Below are 12,092 nucleotides of genomic sequence, written 5' to 3'. Positions count from 1 at the left end.
AGATGATGAAAGAAAGTCATCATCCCTGGCACATTTTGGAAGTGCTTAGCAAATCATGGTAGGATTATCATAAGCTGCATACAAGTGCTACTTACGGTGGCAAAAGAATCAAATCCATGAAGACCGTTATGTTCTCCAGAGAAGTAATGAAGCTCTAGAACATCTTCCTGATAGAGATCAAGAATTATTTCCCAGCAGAGACGTGACTTAAACCTTGACCTGAAAATAGCCAGTTCTCTTGTGTATCAACTGTTAAGTGATGACTACTTTGGGGCTAAAATGCCTCCTTTGCTCTCCAGCCAGCATACTGAGTGACCTATACTGCTACCTAACTTAGTGTTGAGCAATTTCCCTGATTCTTCAACTCCAAAAATAACTCCCACAGATAGGGCCAAACATAAAAATAGGATGCATTTGTCACAAAGCTGTTCTACTCATCCACAGAAACATACTCAGAGGCATACATATTTTCAGCAGAAAAGGTTGAATCTAGGCAATAGATCCAGCACTGCTTTCCAGAAGATGCCATCTCCTCAAAGACTACACAAGGGTTCTTAGAGACTAGCCTTTTAAGGTAATACAAAAAAAGGCTAACCCAAATTAGATACCGCTTTTCTGAGGAACTCTTTCAACCATTCCATGAAACTCCCACAGCAGCATTTTGTAGTTAAGACTGGAGGTTATTCGGTGCCCTCGTGGCAGGGAACAGGTTTCAGAACTGCACTCACTTTTTGGCTTATCCTTAAAGCCATCTTTCTAATGGCAACCTCAGTGTTTAAAGTCTGAAGTGTGGAGGTGGTCAGTAAGTAATTTGAATGCTTAGGAAAATAGCTCTTGGCTCTTTTGTTCTGAAGGGATGGAGTGGAATTATTCTGGAATTTCTTTTTCTCTGTGTTGCATATATTTAAATACTTTCTACTAGTGATTTTTCTTCCTTCCTTGTTTTATTTTATTCTTGTTACAAAAATGAGATGTCAGAAAATCTGACACATTGCTGTACCATATGCTTAGTGTCTATTTCCAGCAGCAGGTGAGAATCTCATGATTCAATTCCCACCTGTGCCAAGGCCATTTTACACCAATTTTCTCTGTAGGAAAACATGGAATAAACCCAATAAAATCTGTGGAAGACATGTATATATGGGTTGCTATGCACAGTTTCAGCATTGCCCATATGAAAAGGGAGTACATATACCAATCTCCATCCCTGCACTGTAAGTATTAAAACAGGAAAGCATTGCCTAAAGCCAGCATCACCAAGCCAAAATGTTCTACAAGCTTGGTCAGCCTCTGGAAAATAACTTGTCGGCTTCCTTCTGCAGCTCCATTTTCTTTTACTTTTTTAGGGCTCATGCTTAGAAACTTCCATTTAAAAAAGAAAAAGAAAAAAAAAAAAGTATTTTCCTGTAATCACCAGGTGACAGGATATGGTGGTTTAAGGCATAGCACTTGCTATTGGAAAATGCAAGTCTCAAATACCACACCTGATGAATCTACAAATCTGTCCTTCCTGGAACAAATTTAGGTCTTGAAATCTTAGCATCATTCACCAGAGTCCTATTCCCTGATTTATTTATCAGCAAGTCCTTGCCTTGAAGCAGCGTAATGATGTTTTCTCTCTGATGTCTAATTGCCAACTGGAGGGCTGTACAGCCAGTGATATCTTCCACGTCAAGCAGAGCACCAGCCTTAATCAAGGTCTTTATAATGGCCATATTGCCCTTAAGGACAGCGAGGTGCAAGGGTGTCCAACCCACTTTGTTCTTAGCATTGACATCTGCCTTGCACTCCAGAAGATTGATGACAGTCAAAAAGGAGCCCCTCTGGACTGCAAAATGGAGGGGGGCCCACTCTGACTTCTCAGCAATGTTGGGATCTGCCCCACATCTCAATAGCTCACAGACTACCGGCTCATCACTGTAGCGAGTAGCCAAGTGAAGTGGTGTCCAGTCCATGCTTCCTTTGGCATTCAGTTTGGCATGGCTATCTTTTAGCAGGTGGATGATTTCAATGTGTCCTTTGAAAGAAGCCAGATGCAGGGGAGTCCAACCTTTGTCTGTCCTCAGCTCCACATTGGCTCCGTATTTGATGAGCTTCTCACAGATGAGGTACTTCCCTCTCACCACAGCCAGGTGCAGGGCACTGTAATGATTTTGGTCCAGGCTGTTGACAGAGGTCCCATTCTTCAGCAAATAATGGACTACCCTGAACTTCCCCCTCTCCACAGCAACATGAAGTGGGGTTCTATGGTTCTTCTGTTTTTTCTCCAGGTCTGCTCCTTGACTGGCAAGCAGTTTCACCAAACTTACATGTCCAAAGCAAGCTGCCACATGGAGGGCAGTTTTCCCATCAACCTCCTGGGTGTTGGAGTCAGCCTGGCGAGATAGCAGTACTCGGGCCACATTCTCAAAGTTGTTCTGTGATGCCAAGTGCAGAGGGGTCCACCCATCATGCTCTTGAGCATTTACCTGTGCCTGGTGGTCCAGCAAGAGGCGTACAATTCTATCATCCCCATTCTGAGCAGCGAAGTGAAGAGGTGTCCAGCCATCGTCATCAGGCATATTGATGTCTGCATCATGCTCTATCAGAACTGAGCAGATCTCTGGCGACCTCTTCTGAACAGCCATAATGAGCGGGGTGTAGCCACAGACTACCTGGCTGTTCACATTGGCTTTACAGCTCAGGAGAAACTTCACCTTTTCCACATTTCCCTGGATCACCATAAGGTGAAGTAATGTGAGGCCATTTTCATGGACTCTAAAGATTTCCTCAGACAGGATGTCCTCTGGACTTTCAACCTCACTGTAAGAAGGTGGGATATGAACCTCCTGATTATCAGTTTCTAAAGGCAAGAGAAACAAAACAGGAGAAAGAGAGTAAGACCAAGTGAAATAGCTTGGTGTACACAAGATGGGAGGGAGAGCACGTGAATCTTCATAGTATGAAATGAAATAAAAGTAATTTTTAGAGATAGGGAATATGAAATGAGGCAAGTCTGCTACATGCAGTCTTTTAGAAAGCAGTGAGACATTTGGCCTCTCCCTCACAGGAACTATATCTGCTATTTCCTGTATAGTTAATTTTCCTTAACTTAAAAAGAAAAGTCACCCACATGGAAAACTTTCTTGAGCCACATCCATATCAGCGGAGAGCAAAGAAATAGTCTATTTTTTGTAGGTTTCCCCTGCTTTATTTTTGAATTATAAAGGAAGTCCCCTACTTACCACCACTTCTGGTGTCTCTGGGGAAGGTGAACTCTTCTTTGTCACTCTCGTTTTCAGGAAGGGGAAAAGAAAAAGCCGTAAGACAAAGTTGTTTATTTGCATTCTATAAGGTTTGGACATAGTTCTTTGCTACTGCTCTAGAATTTTGTATTATCATTCGAGTTGTTTTTACCCAATCTTGTTATTGCGTCCAAAACTCAGCAGAGCAAATCATGATGCTAACATGAATGTGGGAGCCTGAAAATGATCTCTGGATATCAATGAGACTTGCCTCCTCTTCACTACTTTGCTCCCAAACATACATATATTCTACTTCCTTACTGCAGCACGTGCCCATGGCAGCATCCCAGCTAGTCATTTTCCCTGTTGCATAGTGAATCCAAACACCCCCACCTCCTCAATCCTCTATACTCAGGCATCTCATTTCTTGCTGACTGCACAACTAGGCAAAACCTCAAAATAGCAATAGTTCTCAACTGCTACTTCTGCCTGTATGAAGCTGACTTCTAGGCACAATTACACTCCAGTAGCTGGGCTAAAATTATGACTATCCTGAAACCTGATTTTTTTCTTAGAGAAACACAGGGATTTTAAACTTTTTTTCTTCCATGAGAGTTGTTTAAACTGGAATGTCTTCAGTTCCATGGAGTGGGAAAATGGTCACCTGAATGCATGTACCAGTGCTATGAGCAGAAGCCCCGTGATTCTGTGTCTGCCTGAGCTTCTTTTAATGACTGAGGCCTACATGATAAACCCACTTCATCTGAGCAGATAGAAAAAAGGGTCTTCCTCTCGGACTGTCTGTCATTTAGCACACTGGCCAGCTTTCTAAATTTATTTGCAAGTTTCCTGTCCCCACAAATGAATTACAGATGTATAACCTATGCAAACACACAGTGCAAAGGTTGCTGAGGTGCCCTTGTTGCCTGATGATAAACAGTGATGAGGGAGGAAACACATTCTCAAGAACTGGTAAGAACAGGGAAAGGACTCAGTGGAATTTCCTGAGTGGTACTGGGAAGCCTTCCTCACCTGCTGGTTCCCAGAGATGGCAGGCTTGTGGGACATCTTCCTAACAAGGCGCTCGTTCTCTGGATCTACTACAAGGCTCTGTATCAGTGACAGCAGCATGTCTGTTTCTACAGGGATATCTACCAGAGCAAAAAGACTGTTAGCTGTGCAGACTACCCAGATGTTCAGAAATCAGTTAGTACCCAAGGTTGTGGAAGTCTTCCTGTATCCTCCACATGGGGACGAAGGAAAGAGGGAGAAAGAGGATGTGTTGACAGCAAATGGGTACCAAGCATTTCCAAGGCAACATGTGATTTAACTGGCAAAGAGTTATATGCAAGCTTATCCCTCACTTGTTAATCCCTGCAGCTCACCCTTGGCTAATCCATATCACAATCAGCTACTACACCTGTAAAGCTTGGTCTTTGCTTAGGGTCTTGGTCCCAACACCTCTTCATCAAGTCAACCATCTGCTGGCATTCCCCTGGCCAGTCATCACTGATGGGTTCTAGGCAGGGCCTCTTTCCTGCTGCAACCTTGACTATAATGGCCATCATGTTGGCTCCTGAAAAAAATCAATGTGCACTGGGCTTTATCTCTGTGAAGGTGACTTTAATAAACATTTAATAAGTGCAGAGCATGTAAGAAGTGTTCATATTTACCTGCATAAGGTTTCTTCTGCATAAGTATCTCCCAAATGACAATTCCAAAGCTGCAGGCAATGAGATCATGAGCAATCACTCCCATATGTACAAGAACATAAAATTCACTTATTGCTTTCATCTTCTTGGGAAACGGGAAAATTAGGAAAGATGTTCTTCAGGATAGAAGAATTTCATCCCCCACAGGAAAAGGACAAGATCTTATGAATTATCACGCACATCTCTGATGCCTCAGCAAAAGGGTTGGTGTAGTGAATGAGGGACTTGGAGCGTTTCCTGTAAAAGTCAGGCTCTCAGTGCTTATTTTTCACTTTATTCACATTGGGTTTTATAGCCTCTGACTACTGCAAGTTCATGTGGCCATGCAAATCCTCCTTTGGTTCTTGTCTTGGGTTACTGTGTAGTGTAGTGGGTAAGGAACTAATGAATTTCCAGAATGTATACATGTAGCTTCTGTAAGTGGGCTGCAAAGCACTTTGGCCAAAAGGAAAAAAATAAAGTTGAAAACTTTTCTCCACTTGTTACTGACCAAAATGAAGCTGAATACCAAAGAAGACAAGCAATATTACAGTTGCTTTAAAATAAAAATTAATCTAAGCAGCAACTGCTATGAAAAAGCAGACACTGTCTGTTCTGTGCTCTAATCTTACTCCTTTTCTATAACAACTTCCAGCAACCTAACAGGCTACGATGGAACCTAAGGCAGTAATTCTATGTCTGCAGCTCCCATGCGATCAGTGCTGCACAGAGGTGCATCTGGTAAGAGACAGGTGATTATCCACAGCTAATCCCACTCCCCCTCAGTCCCCACCACTGAGGTTGGAGTAACACGTCAATCCCAGTGTGTTCCCCACCGAGGCCATTATGGAAGGCAGAGAGCCAGAATATAAAGAAAACAAGGCAATGTGCCAGTCTTGTTCTGTGTAAGAGCTAGGTGGCAACCCTGTGTGACCTCTGAACAGAAAGGCAGCCCTTACCTGTACACATCATATTTGATTCCTGGGGGCTTGCTGTTCTGGAGAAACATTTCTGGGGGGATGTAGCTCAAAGTGCCTCTCAAAGCAGAGCTTTCAATATATTGCATTCGGCTAGACTGCTCCATCCATTTCGACAGCCCGAAGTCCGAGATCTGCAAGCAGAAAAAATGAGAGCCTCCCCCATAATGCTCACAATCTCACCCCTCCTTATATTAGCTGGGAGATACCTCCATCCTTCATGATCAGGGATATGAGGAGGTGCCTAGCAGCTGAAACTTGGTAAAATCCTGATAAAATTGCGGTCAGTGCTTTTCAGCGAGTCCAGCAGATCAGCATTTCCTCCTAAGTTGGCACCTTCAGTTCCCAGCTCTGGCACAGATTGCCTGTATGATCTGGAGGTACCTTGTTTACCAGCTGCTTCTTATAAGCCCCACCAGTCAATCTTTCATTGAGTGTTCCTGAAGAACCTAACTTACTAGGATTCTGGACTCATTTGGCAAAAATAACGTTTCTCATATTTGAGAAATAACCTGTCCCTACAAACACAGAATTAAGGTCATACCTTGACATGCATATTCCCATCTAGGAGAATGTTCCCTGGTTTTAGATCTAAGTGCAGCAAAGGAGGTGTCATGCTATGCAGGAAATTCATAGCCAAGCCCATCTCATGGATAACCCGGAATTTGAGCTGCCATGACATTTTGTGAGTGGGAAGAATTTTCTCCAAGGACCCTCTCGCCATATATTCCATCACTATCCCCAAAGGGCTGTTGCAGACCCCATAGATAGTGACAATGTGCTGGAATTTGATTTTCTCCATCTTGGTTGCCTCTTCCATTAGACAGTTCATACTGGTCCTGGGAGGGGGGGAAACACAAAACAAACAAAACAAAAAACGTGGAACCAAGAAATGGTATCAGTCGGTTCACAAGCTAAGTTATGGTATAGTAGGTTAGTGGTATCTAGCCTTTCCAAGCAGCCCTGCCTACCCCAAAACGATTCATTCCAATTTGCCCCTTGAACTGGTGATAATGCAACCACATCATGATCTTTTGCAGACTAAAATCTAACATACAAGGTGTTACGACTTTTCAAAATGAGCCGAGGATTGTTTGGGCAAATTCAACCACTAGGCTCCTAGAGAAAGAGATCAAAACTCCCACCTTAGTCCAGCTCTTAGGAGACCTTCAGTGATCACAGAAAGCCTTGTCCACGTGCTCGTTTTCACACTGTGGTGAAATTCCCAAGGGATGCTCCTGAAAGCATGATGTCGGGAGCAGGCACAGCATGGTGTCGTGGTTTAACCCCAGCCAGCACCTAAGCACCACACAGCTGCTCACTCACTCCCCCCCACCCAGTGAGATGGGGGAGAAAATCAGGAAAAGTAGTAAAACTTGTGGGTTGAGATAAGAACAGTTTAATAGAATAGAAAAAAACAATAATGATAACACTAATAAAGTGACAGCAGTAGTGATAAAAGGATTGGAATATACAAATGATGCACAGTGCAATTCCTCACCACCCGCCGATCGACGCCCCGTTAGTCCCCGAGTGGCGATCCCCCCGCCCCCACTCCCCCTAGTTTATATACTAGATGTGACATCACATGGTATAGAATACCCTGTTGGCCAGTTTGGGTCAGCTGCCCCGGCTGTGTCCTGTCCCAACTTCTTGTGCCCCTCCAGCTTTCTCGATGGCTGGGCATGAGAAGCTGAAAAATCCTTGACTTTAGACTAAACATTACTTAGCAACAACTGAAAACACCAGTGTTATCAACATTCTTCTCATATCTAGCTCAAAAACATAGCACTGTACCAGCTACTAGGAAGACAATTAACTCTATCCCAGCTGAAACCAGGACACATGGTGAGCCATGCCTTTTTCATACACCACAAGTCCACAGGGTAGCCTCAGTGACAGCCTGCACACTGCTTGCCGGCAGACACACTAACGTACTGAGCTTGAGTACGTGGAGGCTTGGCATACCTATACCTATGCCTCTGCCTGCAGCTTTCTGTCCGTGAGCATGGTGAATCTGGTCCCAAAGGGAGTCTAGACATGTCTGTCCATTGTTGCCAGTTTTGGCAGACCTGTTTCACTAAATCTTTACATTTCCCAACCTGCTGAACGAGTTGGGATGCCCAGAGCATGCTGACAGCAGCCAAGCAGTAAAGTGCCAAAACTGCATTTAAAAAGAACACCCTGGGAATGAATCTGAGCTTGCAACATTATGCCAGGCCACTAATAGCTCTAAACATAGTTCAGCTAAGCAAATCCTTCTGCCAGACTTCCTCTAGCAGGCTCCCCACAGTAAAACGTACCTCTGTATTGAGGAGTCTCAGGTATTATCTTTCCCACTGCGGGAGAAAGGGTTAGCACAGGAAGAAGTTGCAACCTGCAGCGTAGAGGGTTGCAGATAGATTGATTCTTCCCCCTCCCAGGAAAATGATGCGTGTGGAGAAAAAGTGACTTCTGTGATTTCTGGTTCCCTTCCTGGGACAGAATCTCTGGGCACAGCTCCTGTGTGCCTCCCTCCCAGGCACCCCAGGGGCTGGTGGGAGCTGACCTGCACAGAAGGTTATGCTGGATCCTGTGGTGGATCAGGATTGTGGGAAGTAACAGAGGGAGTGAGATTAGCCCAGGGGGAGGCATTTGCACCATTAGCACAGATACGTGAGAAGGTACAGCGAGAAGGTGGATGTTGGACAAGCAAAGGGAGCCCCAAGAAATGAGGCTTGTAAGGGAGAAAAGCAAGAGCCCCAAAGTGATTCCCATATAAGAATCTGAGTGTTTCAACCCTCTGGAAAATACTGTGGCTGCATCTGTGGCTGTATTTTCTTTTCTGTGGATTCCCTGTGATTTTTTTTTCTCTCCTCAGCCTCAACAGACCTGCGAACTATGAGCCTTTGCAGCTGACAGAAGTTGAGGCGAGAGCCATCTTCCACCCACTCTCTTTCCTTCTCTCAGGTGATACATAGATTCAGTGGCATTCACAGAGCACCTGCCCTCCTTGCTTTCACGTGCCCACAGGGATGTCTTCCATCATCCCACAAAATCCATCTCCTGTTTTCTCCTGACAAGCAAAACCATCCACGGTTAATAAACTGGCTGTCAATTTGCGCCATCATTTTGAAGGAACAGTGCAAAGCAGTTGGTTACGCATCACCAATGTGAGCAGATGGAAGTCACCACACCATTGTCTCCATTCATAGCTACTGACGAGACACATTGTTTTTACAAGCCCAGAGACAGGAGTGCTAAGGACTTTTAAAAGCTCCTCTGAAACTTTCGCCTCCTTTGGCCCCCTTACCAGACATCTGAGCTGCTGTGCTTTTTTCAAAGCACTGAGTGGCCTGGAAACTTTCAGCTTTGCATTTGGGGCTTGTACTTAGTGCTGACAGATAAACCAGAACCATTTTATAATACACATGAAAAGGCTTATGACAGACTCATATGCAATGCACTCAAAGATGTTTTCTGTGGGTATGTGTGCATTAGACAAACTGCACACTGAAGGTCTGCCTCTCACAAACGTGGAAACATTCTAAAGCAAGCAGAAACAGTCATTGAACCATACACCCCAGATGCACAACACTACAGGACCAGTGCTGGCCCTTCTTACAACACCCACCCCCCCACCCCCCCGAAAGGAAGGATTTTTGGCACGGCCATAGTGCAGGACAGCACGGCCTTGTCTTGTAATCCAGAACTCACAGGGGTTACTGAAAAGTATAATGTAAGTCAGAGCAGCCTCAAGGCTGTTTAGATATAAGTAAGGGGTAGGAAAGCCTTTTATAACACTATGTTGGAGCGCAAAGTTATTTTAATGACAAAATAGTGCAACTTCAGTCCCTAGGACACCAGTACAGTAACTATTAAAGGCACATGAACTGTTAGACATTTTTCCCAAACTCAGATTTTCAGATTTAGGCTTTCAAATCCTGGTGATCGCAGAAATGTTGTTTTTAAAAATAACAACAACAAAAAAACCCCATGAATGTTTCTGTTCACATTCAACCGTTCTTCTGGAGTGTACACTAGGAGTTGATATAATCCATGAAAGCCATATGAATAAATTTACTAGAATTAATATATGCAGAAGTAAAACTGATTAACTTGACTCATTTTTTTTTCCCCAAAAAGAAAATGAAATGCAAACGTAGTACCTGAAGAGCATAAGCAGTGCAAACGAAAGAGGACAGTCACTGCTCAAATTGAACCATCTCAGTTGTTGTCAGTAACATGACAAGAAGTCATACAAGCATGTGATTTTTAACTAGGCAGGTTCCTTCCAACTTGAACAGAATAAAATTTGAGAATAAGTAACTTCATTGACTCAGTTTTTAGATCAGGATTGCCTATATTGTATGTGGTATTGGCAGTAGTTGCAATTACCTGGCTTTGTTCTATCTCCAGACCCAAGGTAGTCAGCAGAGAAGTCTCTGCAGGTGAGAGACACAGCAAAAAGTAAACTGAAGGTGCAGATGCACCATCAAGAGAAAAGAACATGTCTGGAGGGTAAGTGAGGGAGCAGAGTGCTTTGTGAGGCCAGCAAAACCAGCTGGAAATTCTCTGTCCCTCAGCTTTAAATCTGGTGACTTTAGTGACTAATTTAGTTTAATAGATACCCATTAGTCCCAATGTCCAGCGAAAGCTGCAAATAAGTAATCAGGCTGCTTTTATCCACGTGCCCATGTTTAGTTTAAGATGCCTACTTCAGCCTCCAGATTTCAACACTAACTGTTCTGAGTAAGTGTTCTTTTCCCACCTGCACATGCACATACACACATAAGAAGAAAGAGAAGCAAAACTCCAGATCAGTAGTGGGTTTTCCACTCCCTTTGGGAACCAAAAACTTGACTTCCCAGGGAGAAGAAGCCATGTGAACATTTCCTTCAGAGTTTTAGCACCAATTCACCATAGATGGCTCTAACTGACAGTTTGAACTGCTGAGCTAGAAGAGACCGCAGTTACCTCTCCACGCTGGTGTCCTGCAGCAGATACGGGGAGCACTTCACTGCATAAACTGTTCTCCACCTCTTGTGCTTGACTTGGTACACATGCCCAAAGCCTCCACTGGCCACTTTAACCCAGTCTTCTTCAAAATCGTCCTTATTAAAGACAGTTAAACTGCCCAGTTGCCGGTCTCTCTCCGAAGTCATGACAGAAAAGTCAGCCTGGCTGTCTGCCTCCTGCTCAGGCGGTATCAGAGAAGAATAAAGGAGCTCTTCCTACTTCTGACTTGCATAGGGACGTAGGGAGTTACCTGAGATGAGCCATGCTAGTTACTGCCAAGAGGTGGATCCTAAGTGTCACTCTCATTTGGTATGCAGAGGAGCTGCATCGCTTAATTCCAGGCACTCATGCCAGGCTACTGTGCAGAGCCTGGCCAGGCTGGATATGTGTCTACATTTCCATAAGGCTGCCCTCCTCTCTAGCATCGAGCACTGGGTGGGCAAATGCTGAAAGAATATAAGATGAAAAATCGCACAATGCAACAATCCTTTAGCAATTGCACTGTGCTGAAGATGGGATTCCTCGCCTGAGGCATCAGTATATGCTGGGTGAAAGCGAGGCAGACGGATACTGAAAGGGAAGAAAGGCTTTACACAGAGAGAAATCCACCAGGCTCCTGTGCAGCATTGCACACATGAACTGGATGAAGAAGTGGAAAACTCTCCAGAAAGATAAAGAACAGAAGAGACCCCAGAACTAGCATGTGGCGAACGTGAGTGCATGAAACTGAGAAAATACTTAAACAGAAATACAACAAACATGGTGAGCCAGCGTGGTTACCTCAGGGATAAAGTATGCTGTCAAATGCCTGCAAGGGGCATTTGAAGAAACAGGAGAAAACTGAAGAGCTGGTCTGAGCAGTTTAACTATTACTGTGTGAGCACTAGTAACAGCACGCATGCTTTTAGTTGCTTTATGCCTTGACCCCCCAGCTGTAAAAAGGGTTTAATGACACTCGTCTGGGTCTTGTGCATACACGTCTTTCAAGACTTAGCACAGGGACTATCTCTGTAGGTAAGTCAATGCCAAATACATCGTGGTGCTGGTTTCCTCAGTGCTACTGCAATGCAAATAATAATTAGTATTTCTGAAGGGTAATTGCCATCAAGTCTTGACTTGGAGTTTTTAGCTGCGTATCAGATCCAGGTGGAAGCACAAGCTACTTCTCCACTGCATTTGACATGAAGTGCTCTGGCAATGGC

The 12,092-nt window shown here is 44.2% G+C and overlaps 2 protein-coding genes across 2 annotated transcripts in view; one reads left to right on the top strand and one right to left on the bottom strand.

The window, feature by feature from the left end:
• ZW10 (zw10 kinetochore protein) overlaps positions 1 to 12,092 on the top strand; it is a 563,481-nt gene that overhangs the window by 135,278 nt on the left and 416,111 nt on the right. The window lies entirely within an intron of this gene.
• ANKK1 (ankyrin repeat and kinase domain containing 1) lies at positions 1,494 to 11,036 on the bottom strand. The gene is made up of 8 exons (XM_049799556.1): positions 10,849 to 11,036; positions 6,437 to 6,731; positions 5,875 to 6,026; positions 4,898 to 4,947; positions 4,645 to 4,800; positions 4,257 to 4,375; positions 3,225 to 3,270; positions 1,494 to 2,842 (listed from the first exon to the last, which is right to left on the bottom strand). The coding sequence occupies exons 1-8, from the start codon at positions 11,034 to 11,036 to the stop codon at positions 1,494 to 1,496; spliced, it is 2,355 nt and encodes a 784-aa protein (XP_049655513.1).

Source organism: Accipiter gentilis, chromosome 5, assembly GCF_929443795.1.
Source record: "Accipiter gentilis chromosome 5, bAccGen1.1, whole genome shotgun sequence".
In the NCBI taxonomy this organism is placed as follows: Eukaryota; Metazoa; Chordata; class Aves; order Accipitriformes; family Accipitridae; genus Astur; species Astur gentilis.
Note: the sequence above shows the minus strand (reverse complement) of the source record. Positions and strands in the feature narration are given on the sequence as shown.

What these genes read in the sequence shown, in the direction of transcription:
- ANKK1 (XM_049799556.1), bottom strand. Translation starts at nt 11,036, where the DNA reads ATGACTTCGGAGAGAGACCGGCAACTGGGCAGTTTAACTGTCTTTAAT. An exon ending in ATGGGAATATGCATGTCAAG is followed by an intron (nt 6,027 to 6,436) that starts GTATGACCTTAA and finishes TTCTGCTTGCAG; the next exon opens with ATCTCGGACTTCGGGCTGTC. An exon ending in CCATCTCTGGGAACCAGCAG is followed by an intron (nt 3,271 to 4,256) that starts GTGAGGAAGGCT and finishes CCTGAAAACGAG; the next exon opens with AGTGACAAAGAAGAGTTCAC.